Source organism: Antennarius striatus, chromosome 13 (assembly GCF_040054535.1).
Source record: "Antennarius striatus isolate MH-2024 chromosome 13, ASM4005453v1, whole genome shotgun sequence".
NCBI lineage: Eukaryota > Metazoa > Chordata > Actinopteri > Lophiiformes > Antennariidae > Antennarius > Antennarius striatus.
In genome coordinates this window covers 6,211,835-6,227,121 of record NC_090788.1, presented here as the reverse complement: position 1 = coordinate 6,227,121, position 15,287 = coordinate 6,211,835, and the positions used below count along the sequence as shown (strand labels likewise).

At 39.9% G+C, this 15,287-nt stretch overlaps 2 protein-coding genes across 3 annotated transcripts; both read right to left on the bottom strand.

Moving 5' to 3' along the window:
* Positions 1-328: 328 nt before the first annotated feature.
* On the bottom strand, positions 329-5,938 carry vps51 (VPS51 subunit of GARP complex). The gene is made up of 11 exons (XM_068330721.1): positions 5,337-5,938; positions 4,838-4,967; positions 4,598-4,744; positions 4,275-4,494; positions 3,073-3,988; positions 2,730-2,945; positions 2,548-2,631; positions 2,280-2,414; positions 2,046-2,167; positions 1,408-1,495; positions 329-1,335 (listed from the first exon to the last, which is right to left on the bottom strand). The coding sequence occupies exons 1-11, from the start codon at positions 5,526-5,528 to the stop codon at positions 1,075-1,077; spliced, it is 2,511 nt and encodes an 836-aa protein (XP_068186822.1). The 5' UTR covers positions 5,529-5,938; the 3' UTR covers positions 329-1,074.
* A 48-nt stretch (positions 5,939-5,986) lies between these two features.
* Positions 5,987-14,816, bottom strand: frmd8 (FERM domain containing 8). Of its 2 annotated transcripts, XM_068330722.1 has the most exons (11): positions 14,435-14,802; positions 13,904-14,003; positions 13,477-13,644; positions 13,100-13,201; positions 12,311-12,369; positions 11,961-12,127; positions 9,502-9,717; positions 9,277-9,400; positions 9,027-9,176; positions 8,244-8,472; positions 5,987-8,131 (listed from the first exon to the last, which is right to left on the bottom strand). In XM_068330722.1, exons 2-11 carry the CDS (start codon positions 13,992-13,994, stop codon positions 8,019-8,021), a joined length of 1,419 nt encoding a protein of 472 aa, XP_068186823.1. In that variant the 5' UTR covers positions 13,995-14,003; positions 14,435-14,802; the 3' UTR covers positions 5,987-8,018. The 2 variants fall into 2 exon arrangements, with proteins under 2 accessions (XP_068186823.1, XP_068186824.1); XM_068330723.1 differs by lacking the exons at positions 5,987-8,131; positions 8,244-8,472 and adding an exon at positions 8,481-8,912 and having other exon boundaries at positions 14,435-14,816.
* Between the last annotated feature and the right edge of the window lie 471 nt (positions 14,817-15,287).

The following is a 15,287-nucleotide window of genomic DNA, read 5'->3' as shown; positions in this document are numbered from 1 at the left end:
GCACGTAAACAAACTCTCAGCCAATAGAATCCCTCCAAAGTCATCAGAAGAGGGTGAAGAGAAAACACTTCAACCAATCAGAGGAGTTCATCTGGTGGCGCGTCAGATTAATATTGCAATGAGGATTGGGCAGTGGATGTTGTAAAATTCACTTTTTGAAAAAAAAAATTTAATTAAAAATGTAAAAATAAATGTAAATTTAATGAATGTAAATAAACGTAAAAGTAACAAAATGTAGTAAATAAAAAACAACATATTTTTTAATTTTTAAAAAAATTTCTACTTCTACTTTTGTGGTAAGCACACCAACACATTTTAATTTTTACACATTTTTATTGGAGACATATATTAAATTATGACAGTGGTAAGTTTTTTTTCTGTGGAAGACATGCACAGAAAACAGCTTAAACGAAGGCAAACATTACAGCAAATACACTGCAGTAACATTTCAGATAAACAAAGATTACATAAATAGCATTCAGACTGCAAATTATTTAGATCTCTAGAAGCGTTTATTAATTCATGACATTTCCACAGGAGACAACAGTTCGTTTTAATCATTCAGTTTTTCATGGAAACACGTTTTCTTTTTGGGGAACACATCCTAAAAAATTTAGCATCATGGATAATACATTCAGTTTCTATCCTCGCAGGCAGAGATGACAGGGGTGTCTCCTCATAATTAATAATAAACCAAAGCATTAATATGCTAATATGTGTTTTCTATGGCAGTGACAATAAACTTGACACCTTCACAGTCAAGTGTTGTACTTTTTTTTTTTAGTGTTGGAAGATCAATTCATTGTTTTACAGTAGTAAAAATGCTATCGCTATACCTTAAACATAAGACAATGGACTGTTAATAAGATTTTCATCAGAGCAGTTTAGCAGACTGAGATCAACACAAGTGTTTATATCATTTCAGTAAATCCATTTTACAGTATAATTTGATTCTCATTTAATATATGTCACCTTTGACAGTATGTAGAGACTTTGAATTTGGATGCCTACCTCTAGCCTGCATTGTTATCCTGTATGTATTTGTAATCGGGTCTTTGCAGAACATGAGCAGCTTTATCCTCTCTCACAGATAACTTCAATGACACTCTGCTCCATCGGTGCAGGATCCAAGCAGCGGTGGGCAGAACTCCCCACTATCTCATCCAGGAGGAAGTGCACGAGGTTCTCATCGGAGACAAACCTCCACAGGTACATCTGCAGGTAGTGGCAGTCCACCTGGATCTGCTGAAGTCCGTAACGGCCAAATGTGCGCAGGCGGACACACTCCAGGAATGTTTTCAAACTGATTTTGATGATTCCTGTCATCACAGAGACCTGGGACAGAAAAAGGCTTTTAGATTTGATTTCCAACGACTACACCAAAGCATATCAGAGACCTGCACTTACTTTGTTGAACTCCACTGAGCTGAAGATGTCAATCCTCTCAGAAAACAGCTTGTGTATGTTACTTAGTAGATTAGTATCCATGGGAGCGCTGCCAGCAGACAACGACAAATGAGTCACGTAAATGCACAATTACAATAATGAACCTACAACCAAAATCAAAAATAACATTCCTGTAGTGGAATACAGATTAACTGCATGTCTGCATGCAAGTCACACACACTTCCATAAACCATGTGTTATTACTTTTCTCAGGCACTGAATGTCATTTTCTGAGATGAGAACATCTGAAAATGTAAACTGTTGTCTATGTTACCTTATGGTCTACTATTGGTCATTTTAAAAATTACAATCCTTTAAAGTCGTAGCTGATCTTTATGGTCATAATCAGTTTCACATCTCATGCAGACATTTGCGAGTCAAATCATGGAACCATCAAATTAATGTTAGTAATAAAAAACAAAACCAAAAACGTGGTGCTGTTTTAGTGCGAGATGGAAGTAGAAAACCACAATCAGAAAAAAAGACAAAAACTCACTAAATTAAATCCAGTATGTTGAAAGGCTCTCATTAAACTAATCCCACCAACACAGCCAGGCTAGTGCTGTTTCCACTTGACCCTCTGGTAACCACTGACTCACCTCGGGGTGTAACTTGCGGCGTAGCGAGCTTGTTGCCTGGAGCTGCTGTAGACCGAGAAAGTTCTTTTGCTGGAGTCGCTGCTGTGTGCTTTCCTCACACCTTCCTCATACAAAAGGCCAACCTATACAAGAGCACAGAGGGATTGTTCATCAGTTCATACATGCCGGTGAAAGCCCAAAGAATGGAAGATGTAATGTAGATGACATATGACATATTTGTGCAAACTGTCCAACCTGCACATCAATCGAGGTGGTGTCCTCTACCACTCTCTTCATCACGGCACGGACATTCCGTGGCTCAATGGTGTTAACCCAGTCTCGTGTTTCCACGCTCTTTCTAAGCATTTGGGAGATAATCAGGCCCTGAACCTGTAACATCAAAACCATTTGAATAATTTTCTTCTTCTAAAGATTATTTGTGGAAGAATTTACCTGCACTGACATCTCTAGTTTCCCAGTGAACTGAAAACATCTTGTTGAATATTACAAGTGAGAAACCCACCTTTACGTAATGGTTCAGTAGTTTCTGTGCTGCCTCCCTGGCTTCTGCACATAAAGTTGTGACGGGCGTTACAGGAGTGTGGTGCTAAAAGTACAAAAAGAAGACGACCTGTATTCATATGGCAGTGAAACAGGTTGCCTCCAGGGATTAAAATGTTATTTCATTTATTACAAATCCTTTACTTGCGCAAGGAACTGCTCGTCTGTGAGAGTGAGAATGTAGGAGATAGTGGAGGTTTCATAGTCCAGGCAGAGATGGGACAGTAATAACAGGAGGGCCGGAGGCGTCGAACCTCCTTTGTCTCCGGCGCTCTCACAAAATTGTCGAGAAGACTGGCAGATAAACTTAATGAAGTTCACCACGAGGCTCTCACGTACACCCTGGCTGCAGAATTCACCCTGTAGGAAGATGGAAACAATATGAAGTCAATATTTCTGTGTTAAATCATGTTCTGAGAAAGACGAGAGTTTTGGCTTAGACAAGATAGACTTTTGAAGTGATTTGCCAAGAAATAAAACAGAAAACCTTGAAATACGCCTTGTTCGAGAATGTGATGTCCTTCGCTGTGAAGAGATGAACTGACGCCAGCACCGACTTAATCTGATTGAGAATAGAGGCTGACAGCGAAGAGAGAAGGTCTGGCAGGCTGGTTGGGGCATCTCTGCCAGAGGCCGTCCCCCCGAGAAGAGCTCCACTTCCAGTCATCGAAGCGTTCGCCACAGACAGTCGAGGCGTCGCCAAGGCCTGCCTCACATCTGTAAGGCTGTCCATGTAGAAGCTCTGCAAGGCGGAAAGGTACTGCTTCACTCGCTCTGTTGCTGCCCGGATCACAATCTCTGTACCCCGGTTCGGCACGCCGGAGCCTGGTAACAGCTTGGACACGGCCTGAAGTCTGCGATGGAAGCGGTCAAGTGCACGGACCAGGAGGGAGTTATCTGCAACACCCTTTTCCTCTTGTATCCTCCGCTCCACAAGCGAAAAATAGCGATCAGCTAGATCATCCACAAAGACATGCAGCTTCCCATTTGCCATCTGAGGAATGTTTTTGGAGGCCAGCTCAGCATTCTGAGCATGGTTGATAAAAAGTTCTTGATAAGATGTAATAACTAAACATAAGCTGCTGACAAATTCATTGCAGCCTCGGTCAATGAATTCCAGGATGTCTGTGTTTGAGGTGGGAGAAAGTATAATGCTCAATTTAGGAGAGTTATCAGTCAGAGATCCAGAGCATGCAGAAGATGATAACCTCTTTGCAGAAGCATCTCTCGTGGCTGAGGCAGAGAGGTTCGGACTTATCTCTGCTTCCAAACCCTGGAGGTCTGACTCCAGTCGAGAATGTGCATGGCTCAGGAATTTGTCACAGAGTTCTTCTGCTGGCTCATCCAACTGTAGCAGCAGCTCCACACACTCGGATAAATCTTTGGCACTTGACCCACCATCTCTATAAGATAAACAGGTTAAAAAAAAATTAAAAGACTTCTGTAGCATAATTATCTGCAATACCACAAATTGTCAATTAAGAAGAGGAAATTCTTGGTAAAATAAAGACAAGAGTCTGAAAGAAAATTTGATGCAGATCTGAATTTTGAGGCTGATCCAAATCAACATGGAGAACTTATTTCTATTGTTCATAAAAATCTTTGGTTCTCTTGCATGTAACGATTCTCCATGGTGACTCTGGACTGTTCAAAGGTCTCTAATCTGATCACAGATCAACAGATTCCCACCTGAACTTCTGTCGAAGCTCCTGCGCCAGCTTGTCCATGATGGCATGACAGTCGTCCTGGATTCCCTTGAAGGAGGGAAGGTGGCTGTACTGTTGCAGCACACAGCGTGCACGGCGGTGGGATTTCACTGCATGAGAATAGGCCTGCAACTCCAAACATTTGTTTAGTCTTGCAGGCAGTTCAAAGAGAAACTGCAGCTTTCTTAACAGAGTGTGAACCCCTGAAATGGAACATGACACGACAAATATATCACAAACAACATCATTAGATATTCACTGGGACTCAAAAATACAAACAAAATTAACTGTTGGTTTAGAACTCACCTGACAGTTTTGTAATCTGTGTGTGCTGGTCTTGAAGAGTACCACTAATACTTGCACTGAACTCGGTGATTGCTGCCATGTTGGCAGACAGGCAGTCCATTTCATCCTCCATCTTTTTGAAATCATTCTTCATTTTCCTTATGGTATCTGGAAAACAATGAATGACAGATTAACTCCCCAGACATTCACAATTGGACATATTTCAAAAGTAACTTAACATTGAGCAACATGTGCCCTTACCTGTAGCAGATATGAACTTGTTGTAGTTTTCATACACTAGTGTCTGCATGTCGCTGTCCAAAGAGCGGATCTGTTTGACCATACAAGTCTCCTGGTCCATCAACTCTGCCAGAGAACACTCCCTTCTGAGCTGCATTTAGACACAAACACACAGTGGTTACAGAAACACCTACCTCCAGCACCTGTATAATACATGGACAATGACACACTTATTTCACCAAATGAACTCCTTGGTCATTAAATCGCGACAATTCTGCTGGAAATTGGAATGCATTGTCTTTTATAGAACTTAATACACTCATTTACAGGCGATTTGTTTCTATAGTGTGGCCAAAAAATTTACTTCCATCATTTGTTGTGCAGATGGCCGTCAGATGCATTACCGTGCATATAGAAAAGCTCCAGGAAACACTTCAATAGACAGCAGAGTTAACTGGACTATCTACAGGCTTTCTATGGCGGTGCAAAACGGTTCACATTGACAGCAATGATCCCAAACCTTATTGAGGAAAAGTTCGGGGTCAAAATGCGGCCCGTTGATATCACAGGGATCCAGGGACGCCGGATGATCCTCGGCTTTTCCTTCCTCGTTCAGACCGTAGTAGAGCTTCAGCATGCCGTGTACCCTACGCCTCCTGTCGGGTCCGGAATCCTCGGACATCGCCTCTGTACTTCCTGACTCGTCGTCCATACTGGACAGCGGTGTTCTATCAAAATGTCAATAAACAAAGACGACGAACGTCCAGCTGTCTCCGGAAACTCAACCGTACAAAGTGATCCGTACTTGTGTAGCTTAGGTGCGTCGTCTGAATAACGAAGACTTTCTAATTAGTAATTAAATATCATATTTACCCCTCAACTCGAGCAGCTAGCTTTTACATTCGAGTTGAGAGCGTTTGTTTCCGGGTTTGCAGCCTATCCGGTGTTACGTCGTCAAAAATTAAACGCGGTGACGTCATTCGGCTTTGACACGTCGGAAGTATGTTACTGCGCATGTCACAGTATTGCGCTGCAATTTCATGACAATGGGCAATGTATATAAGGATTCAGCTACTAAATAAATATGGCTAAGGACTAATTTAGACAATCAATAATTTAGACAATCTGAGCTCTTATAGATCTGAACAAATCAATCATGAATCCCTGACCCACTTTTAACACCCATTTATTAAAAAAAAAAAAAGACATCAGACATTTTAATGAAAGGAGGAAAACAACAGACTGTTCAACAGCAGTCCAGTGTAGTTATTCAGCATTAATTTGCTCACATCAGCTAGGAAAATGAAATGTGTGGTCTGTTTGAAAATGTGAAAACTTAAAAAAACACAATGTTATGTATATTTTTTAACCATAGCAATATAAAAAGCAAAGACTTGGTTTAAATCACCATGACAACACAAACAAAAGGCACTTAATGCTTCTGCAAAGTGATTGCTTTAGAATGACCTAAATTCACTCTTGTGTACAAACATCAAACAGTACATGAAAACAAAGAGTTGAAGTATTCTTTCATAAAACCTATGAAACAATACAAAAACATCAGCAGATTCAATATCTGCAATGTATTAGTGCAGGATCACATAGCGTGTTTCTGTTGGAATGGCTATTCTACAATGTGACATGCATAGTGTGAGTTAGGAACAATATATTGTGCTGTTGCAGTTAGGATACACACCATAGCTGACATAACCATTCAAAACATAGAAGAGTAACAACATTCTGCAGTTTGTATGCTCAGGAGGTTCAGGGAAAATACATAATGTTCAAGTGGAAGGCAGGATTATATAGACAAACCATCTTTCATGTTCGTTGTAGAGGTGAACTAGTTAGTTGATCGTACAGCAGAAAGACAATCTGTCTGCATTGGCATGAGGGTGACATTCAGACACATATGGAGGACCCTGCAAGGTAAGGTAGCGTAGAATGCTGCAGCATCTCAGACAGGATTGGGGTGGTGCACAGACAGATTTCAGACAGGTGGTTTGTGACGTACACACAGAATAGTCTGTGTGAAGTACACACCACTTATCTCACAAATTTAGATTTTCCTCAGCTAAAAGGGTTTGAGAAACATGTCATAATTTAAGTACAACAGAAACAAAAATATGAAAATGCACTTTAAAAAAGCTGAAAACAGGTAAGTGTTTCTCATTTCGTTGGTAATGTGTTTTATGCAACAAAACATACATGTAGGCGCAGTTTGACTGTGTTATTAGTGAGTCAAGAGGTTTAAGTAGCAACAATAACAGCTAAACACATTCTCGTCTCTGTCATGTCAGAAGTTGCACAAGTATAGTATTACATCAGTTGTTGTTATTCAGGTCTGACTAAGGGCTTAGCTAACCTGTGGATGCATGTCACTTGAACCGGTGCCGATTTGGAAATACTGCCATCTTTTATTCGCACATATTCTTAGAGCCTTACTCTGTGAATTTGGAGTATTTTGTCTCCAAATAAACTATTGATATAAATCTCAACTGATAATACCACATTCTTTGAATTTGTAAAATGTGTCTGTAAATGTGTTTATAGTAATTTTACATGTTGAGAACACATTCACATTTGATTTATAAATAAATCTAGGCCTTCATTCATCAATATCCACTTGAAAATATCAGCAAATATGAAGCAGGTCAAGTTCATAAACCATGTGCTTGTAAAAAACATCCACAAGATGACGTTTTTTATAATGGGTCAACATTTCTGCCACTATATTTTCTTCACCCTTACTGAGAACAAGGCACTGGCAGTCAGAGTCTGTGGTGACTCTTCAGTTGGGAATATAGTGAAGTCTTGATGTCCGATCCCTATGCAGTACAATATAGTGGTCATACTTAAATCAGCACTATACACAGGTCCAAAGTACTGCAGAAAGTTCTAGAAAGGTCACAAGATGTCAGAGCACAGGATCACAATATGAGGATTTCTCTAATTTTTTCAGATGAATTAACGTCAGTTCAGTTCAGCCTGAGAACCATCAATGTTACTGGATGCATTTGTTCTTCATGACACTGTACACTTGATGCAAAAAAGATAAATATTACCACTTACATGTCCCTCACTTGGTCCTTTGCTTGTTCATATATTCATTTAGCATTTAAATGTCTTTGAGTTTTTAAATCTCAGTAAAATGTTCAGGTTTGGTCTTTGCAAGGCTTCTGTGGAGATGCTTGGAGAGAGTTTAGCCCTGTTCCAGACTCTCTGCAACCTGCACAGCAGAGTATGTGGCTGCAGATGCCTGTCGGGTGAAAAAGGAGGCAGCTCTCTTCGGCTTCAAGCGTTTGATTTCTTTCCCTGAAGGACGACAGATATAAAAAAACCCCACTCAGATTGAAGTTACTGAAGGATGACAGACATAATATGGTGTTTGTAGGCAAGAAATACTTAAAGCAACCATCACACTCACCATTATCCACATAGCTGATGGTGTTAAGCGTATGGACCCGACTGCACACGACGCTGTTTTGTCTATGTAGCATCCCTCGCCGTCCGCCGCGCCCGTTCTTATTGCTGCCTCCTTGGTCTGGTGGCTGCTGGGGACGACTCGCCTCACCATCCATTTCAATCGCAGCTCCTCCTTCAGACGTGGACTTCAGTTCCACACAGAATTCAATGAACCCGCTCATTAGCTCGGCCTGCCCCAAAGAAAATACAGTATATACTAATGATTAAGCCTCATCCTTGGGTGTATACATAATAATCAGCTGCACTTTACTTTCTAATGGTCCATTAGTTTTGGATTAGGGCCGGTAGTGATTATGTTTTATTGCCTTTGCCATTATGTAACAATTCATCCCCATCCGGTGGCTAACACAGTCTTTTCTGACCCTACAGTCATTGAAAAACAATGATCATAGAATATAAAACATTATTTTAAATCTATTAGGTCTGAACTCTAACATCAAATGCAAGTAAGAAATTAAGAAAATCCAGCACAGCAGCCAACAGAGAAATTGTCAATAACACCAGGTGCAGATCTCGCAAGAGACGGCTGTGTATCACAACTGAAATGAGAAACATGACAGGATGCATCTGTCCCTTTGCAGCCACAAGATGTCCTAAAACGATGTTCTGACTGTAAAACCAAGCAATGACAGGTGTTACCCCAAAAAAAAAAAAATCAAACAATACACTCAAAAATAATGAATATCAAAGTGAATTAACCTTAATTCCACAAACAATTTCTTACTTGTTTAGAATAGATCTTTAGCAACTTATTGACAGGAGTCCCATTCTCCTCTCCATCAAACTCTAGCCACAGAATGTGCGAGTCCCCCTGGTCCTCAGGGTAGCTGTGGTCCCAGGAGAGTTCATTGAAACGCAGGCCAAGCAGCACATGCTGCAAAAACGATGTGTGGGACAAGAGAAAACAAGAGAAGTGTCATGAAAAGAAATCAAAACAAGAAAGCAACATGAAAAGTGGCATTTTGTTGTTTTACCTTCTCTTTGACGTCCATCACGTACACTCCCTCCAAGCAGATGCCGACACTGACAGCTTTGCGTTTTGCCCTTTGCAGAATCCCTTGCACAGGTTTGTCGATCTCCCCCAGGAAGAAAGCACAACTGTTTGTGTAGTTAAAGATAAAAGACATAATTACTATACAGTGATATGAGGTCATAGTTTGTTAACAAAATATAAAACGACAAACAGAACAAATTCTTACCCATAATAAGGCAGAGCATGGCATGTGTTGAGGTACTGATGAAGGAGCTGTGCGGGCTCAAGGGAGTTTCCAGCAGATGTGCTGATTTTTCTGTACGCCTCCAGGAGGTTCTGCTCCAGCTCTGCTTGGCGGCTTGACTTGCCTCTCAGAGTAGAGAACAACCCTCCGCTCCCCATGGCAACATGCCCCGGCACAAAGGAGGACAGCTTCTTCTCTCTGTGGAAGCAGATGCGACAGGTTCACATCCTGCATTTAGAGCATCTAATCTACGTATTTTACAGTTCTTTTGTTTTATTTGTCATTTGCGGCTGGTCTTATCTCTTATTATTAACAGGATGCAGCGCAATCTACATTCTTGTGGTAGAGTGCTGTGTCATTATGAAAACAAGATTTGCATTGCCTTAAAGCTTCTGCTATTCTTCACTCTTGCATTGTACACATGTCAGGTGTCTCCTGTTCAATCATCAGAAACCCTAAATAAAGGAGGATTTCTTTCAAAGTACAAAGCAGGAAAACAGTGAAAAAGGAACACAGCATTAATCATAAAAATGTTTTTTTTTTTAAAAAAGGTCATAATGTGTTATCCGCACCTTAAAGATGAACAGTGCAGTCACAAACACATGAAGGAAAATATCTAAAATTCTCAGACAAATCATTACAATCACGTCTCAAAAAGCTTCAAAAAGACAAAGATATTCCCATGATTATCCCACTCCAATCAAAGTGCAATATCTGGCATTCTTGCAATAACAAAGCAATCAGAAAATAAACACAGATGTCACACAATGAGTGTTACAACTATTAAAAATTAAACCTCATCTAGTGAAAAGAGCAGGACTGACCTCATCCACCAAACCTGTGGATTTTCATAGAATTACCTAACTTGTTGTCACCGGCTGACCCAAAGCACTTAAAGCTGCTCGGTCCACCTGCTGCCTTTCCAAATATGTAGGTTGACAGATGTGAGCCCGGTTGTGCTTTTTTGCTTTGTTCCAGTGCATTAGGCAGAAGTTAGATATCCTCTCACCACTTGACAGAATGAATAGTAAGGGCCATTTAATACTTGATATTCTAAAAAGGCCAACTGAATTTCCCTTGGGATCATTAAAGTATATATCTATCTATCTTGAAAACAACTGTGACCTTCACAAAATGTTCATTTACTGAAGTGCTTGAACCCTTAGAACAAAACAGTCAAGTAGGTGTATTTTTATAAAAGAAAATTGCCCACTTTAAAGTTCACTTCCGTGCATGACTGTTTCCTGCCTCTTTCAATAAAAGTGTTGGGTTTAGTTCAACCTACGGTTACCAGATAGATAGATAGATAGATAGATACTTTATTAATCCCGGAGGAAATTGTACATATCCACTGCTCAGGCATTACATAACAAATAATACTGGATAAACAACAGGAGAAAAAGAAACACTGACATCACAGGACATACCACAAGACATACACTACACTAACAGACAGACACACGCAGCACTAACAGGACTTATATACTAAACTATAACTAAAATATAAACAGTATAAAATTAAAACAGTATAAAATTTAAAAAATATTACAGTATTAAAATATAAACAGTATAAAATAAAATATAAACAGTATAAAATTGAATTAAAATATAAAACAGTATAAAAAAATATAAACAGTATACAATTAAATTTAAATTAAATTAAATCCATTCAACCCCATGCTGACCTCGCCACCTCCCCCTCGCTCCTCCTGAGAGAGTCATTGAACCCCCTGATGGTAGAGAGTCATTGAACCCCCTGATGGTACGGGGCACGAAGGAGGACCTCAGCCTCTCTGTGGAGGCGCTGTGTGACAGCAGTCTGCCGCTGAAGGTGCTTCTCTGCTGGGAGAAGGTGGTGTGTAGGGGGTGCCTGGTGTTGTTCATGATGTAAGGGGTGCCTGGTGTTGTAAGTTATTTCACTTGTGCTATGGATTAAACACTGATCAATCCTTTCATATCTCTTGATATAAGATGTTACATCTTGCAATCTTTAGAGTTGCTCCTGGACCCAGCCGTTGATCTTGCTAAACTAACATCTCCTTACTGCAGCCTTGCACAACATGCCAACACAGTATTTACATATAGATACTTTAATAATCCCTGAGGAAATTGCACATATGCACTGCTCAGGCATCACATAATGAATAAATTTTAATTTTATACTGTTTATATATTATAGTTTAGTATATGTCCTGTTAATGCTACATGTGTCTGTTAGTGTAGTGTATGTCTTGTGGTATGTCCTGTGATGTCAGTGTTTCTTATTTTTTTCCCCTGGTGTTTACCCAGTATTTATTCATTTATTCATTATGTAATGCCTGAGCAGTGGATATGTGCAATTTCCTCCGGGATTATTAAGGTATCTATCTATCTATTTACATTTTAAAATGAAATGTTGGAAAAATAACAAACTATTTTTTCTTTAACCCTTAATAACTCACCTTATAGTACTGCTAAACTGTGGGCCATCAAGACCAGTGCCCTCATCAAGAGCAATAGACAAGGCCCCGAGGCTCATCCAGTGTTCAGGATCACAGGGGTATCGACCTGTGAGGATATTGCTCCTGGCCTCCTCATAGAGCAGCCGCAGCACGGCCTCATCGTCCATCTGTTCAGGAGTCAGACCATGACAACAAACATGAGTCCAGACAACCATAAATAAAACCTAATTAACATTTAGTGTGTGTGTGTGTGTCATCAGGTCTACTAAACTTAGACTGCAAGAGCCCAATGGCAATGTCTGTGTGAGTCACTCGTGCCGTATATTACAGCAGAGAAGTAAGGTTGATACCTGCAGCTCTTTGGATTTAGAATAAAACACATTCCGTCGAAACTGGAGAAACGGTTCATCTGAGGAACAAGCAGAGGATAGAGGCACATTAGGGTCACACAACAATGGATGAGATCATAAAATACGATCATGAATAATTATGATAGTTCTTGTAAAGCATAATTATTGTTGTTATGGGCATTATGACATCACAGAGGCACTTAGAATCCAAGTAATAAATTATGCATGCGTTTGAATGGAATATATCCCTAATGAATGTCTTATGAAAACATTTAAAAAGGATCGGTCTACATTCACAGAAAAAGGTTTGTGGTTGAGTTAGTGTGAAGAGATTGTAACACAAAAAGAAGGAAGCTAAATGTGTTGCTAAGGATTTAAAGGTAAACCTGAATAAGCACTATCTATTCTGTACAGCATATTTATGTCTTACATTGCCTCAATTTAATCAAATTCAATTTAGACTGTAGCTCTCTTTCTCTGAGCGGTTTCTTTGCAGGTTATCAGATTTACCGCGATTAAACTACCAAGCACCTACTTTTCATAAGAACTCCATACAAGTGCAAAGAGAACAGCTGCAGAGAACTGGTTTTTGTTGGAATACAGACAAACTTCTTCTTTAGGAATCCGTTTTGTGAGTCAAAACAGATTAAGGAATAAACTCAGAACACTCCTCTCCACAGAACCCAACTCTGAACCAAATAATAGTGTTATTAGCCGGTCAAGTTTCTTGATTTGAAAAAAAAGAAGAAAAGAATTAAATGTAAGCATAGGGACAGACCAAATCCTAACCTTGGGAAATGTCTTCCTCTGAGGCCTCAGTGAAGCGATACAGCAGGTCCTGCCACTGGCGACACAGTTTGTATGGCTGATGCCTCTGTTTTAACTGTAAATCTGAAGGACGAATGAGAAGGTCAACGTGACACTGAGTGGTTTTGGAAATGAAGTCAGTCTTAAATTCAACATCAGGTCTGATATAATGTGGGTTTGTTTATTTCAGAGACTTAAAACTAAGTTGAGCTTCTTCAAAGCTCAAAAGCTTAAATGGGAACAATGATAGCTGATTATGAAATTGATGTCAGAGGATATCTCTGCCACAAAATACATATATGACTCAGACATAACATTAGTCATCAATGAATCTTAAAAGTGTGGAAATGACTTCTTACCAAGCAGCGGAGAACAAAGCCAGAGGGAGAAAACATCCTGTGCAGACTCAGGAATATGGAGAGCTTCACGAACGCTGCGGCCCAACTCCTGTACATTGACACTACCAAGCCCCTCCACACATAAGTGTACCGCACTCTCACCGAACAGGTATATTATTACATCTTGAGCTGTAAGAACACACAAACAAGCATACTGAAGAAAATCATTTAGAACTAAAAAAAAAAAAAATCATAAGTAAGCTATTGAGAAACAGTCGGAAATCTAAACTTTCTTTTCAGTGCATTTAATTCAAATAAAAATGACGTGCATTAGAAAACACAGAGGAGTGCTATTATTCACTGCTAATAATTTAAGTAGCTCCACAAATATTCCATGTTTATTTGTATGTATTTATATTTGTTATTATTTTAATTTGCAGCCCTGTACCACGTGAAAGAGTTGCAGAGGAAGCAACACTTCCTCTATGCGACTGATCATCCGAGGACTCTGGAGGGAAATTGCAGTCATCTGCGTCCATCTCTCTGATCTGAAACACAAAATCAGTCACATTTCACTGACAATAGTATTCTCCCGGTATCTACACATTTTCAAGCACACATGTAATGACTTTTAACTAACTTTTAACAACAAATAAGCCATAAGTCACAGCCTGCGTGACAGCTTGTTAGCATGGTTTAACCAGGTTGACCCACCAACACAAACAACGGTGGAACTATCACAGCAAACTTTTCAACGCTACTTAAATGACAATGTTAGCCCCGATGTAAAGACGGGCAACCATGCTAAGTTAGCTACAGCAGCGCTAATGCTATCACTGCGATGTTTTGAGAAACAACAACATGATTTTCGACAAGGACTTTGTAATAATAGCTAAAGTAGCTGCTTCCATCTTACCCAACACTCTGGCACGCTGTTAATGAAAAGAGTGGGAACAAAATGTAACTGTGGTCCACTTACCTTCCAGTTGTGGTAAATGTGCCTCCACTATCAGCTAACGCTCTAGACAGCTACTGCTGATTTTATAAATAACGTAGGGCCTGTTGTGGCTACCGGTAAATACATGAACTAACTACATAAACAGCCCGTTGTTATTTCCCTGGCTACGGCTAGCCAGTTGTCTAGCTTTCCGGGCAGCTGCGACAGTGGGACGTTCCGACTGGAGAATGATCCGGTTGTTTTGAACCCATCTTTACTGGGCGTGACGGTCAAGATGAGCGACTTAAAACCCGATCTATTTATTCATGGGTGAACTTGCCAAAATAGGTACGAGGAGATGGTCAAAGCGGTCACCTGAAAACCATAATAATATTAATACAATTTTACATAATACTGTATGAGTATTCTAACACACCCACAAGTGGTTCAGAAATACCAGATCATTGGAACGGGTCAGATACGTCACCTGACCAAAACGTCATCACGTCTGTCACTAGTGACGTACGTAACAGCTCAGGCGTCAGATTGAGTTTGTTGATGTGTTCCAAATTGTTATCCCAGGAGCTCCGGAGAGAGAGCAACACCAAAATAAAAACAATACAATGGTGGCACTCATTCTGTCTCAACATCGAGTAACAAAATCCTCACCAGAACACAACACTGTAAAGCTGTAAAGATCCAGTTACAGCTCAGTATTACAGATATTAACGATGCGTTTTTGAAAATGTGCAGATTGGTGGTTTTGCAGCAAGTGTAGGTGAGAAATCTAAGAGGTCTTCATTTATGTATTTATTCATTTGATCCAAATACGTTTCATACTAGGTGTGCAATGCTACATCAAATGAAAATAACTTTAACAAACCCAAAAAAAAAA

What these genes read in the sequence shown, in the direction of transcription:
- vps51 (XM_068330721.1), bottom strand. Translation starts at nt 5,528, where the DNA reads ATGGACGACGAGTCAGGAAGTACAGAGGCGATGTCCGAGGATTCCGGA. An exon ending in CAAGTTCATATCTGCTACAG is followed by an intron (nt 4,745 to 4,837) that starts GTAAGGGCACAT and finishes ATTGTTTTCCAG; the next exon opens with ATACCATAAGGAAAATGAAG. An exon ending in ACAGATTACAAAACTGTCAG is followed by an intron (nt 4,495 to 4,597) that starts GTGAGTTCTAAA and finishes GTTCCATTTCAG; the next exon opens with GGGTTCACACTCTGTTAAGA.
- frmd8 (XM_068330722.1), bottom strand. Translation starts at nt 13,994, where the DNA reads ATGGACGCAGATGACTGCAATTTCCCTCCAGAGTCCTCGGATGATCAG. An exon ending in CTAAATCCAAAGAGCTGCAG is followed by an intron (nt 12,128 to 12,310) that starts GTATCAACCTTA and finishes ACTCCTGAACAG; the next exon opens with ATGGACGATGAGGCCGTGCT. An exon ending in CATGCTCTGCCTTATTATGG is followed by an intron (nt 9,401 to 9,501) that starts GTAAGAATTTGT and finishes CTACACAAACAG; the next exon opens with TTGTGCTTTCTTCCTGGGGG.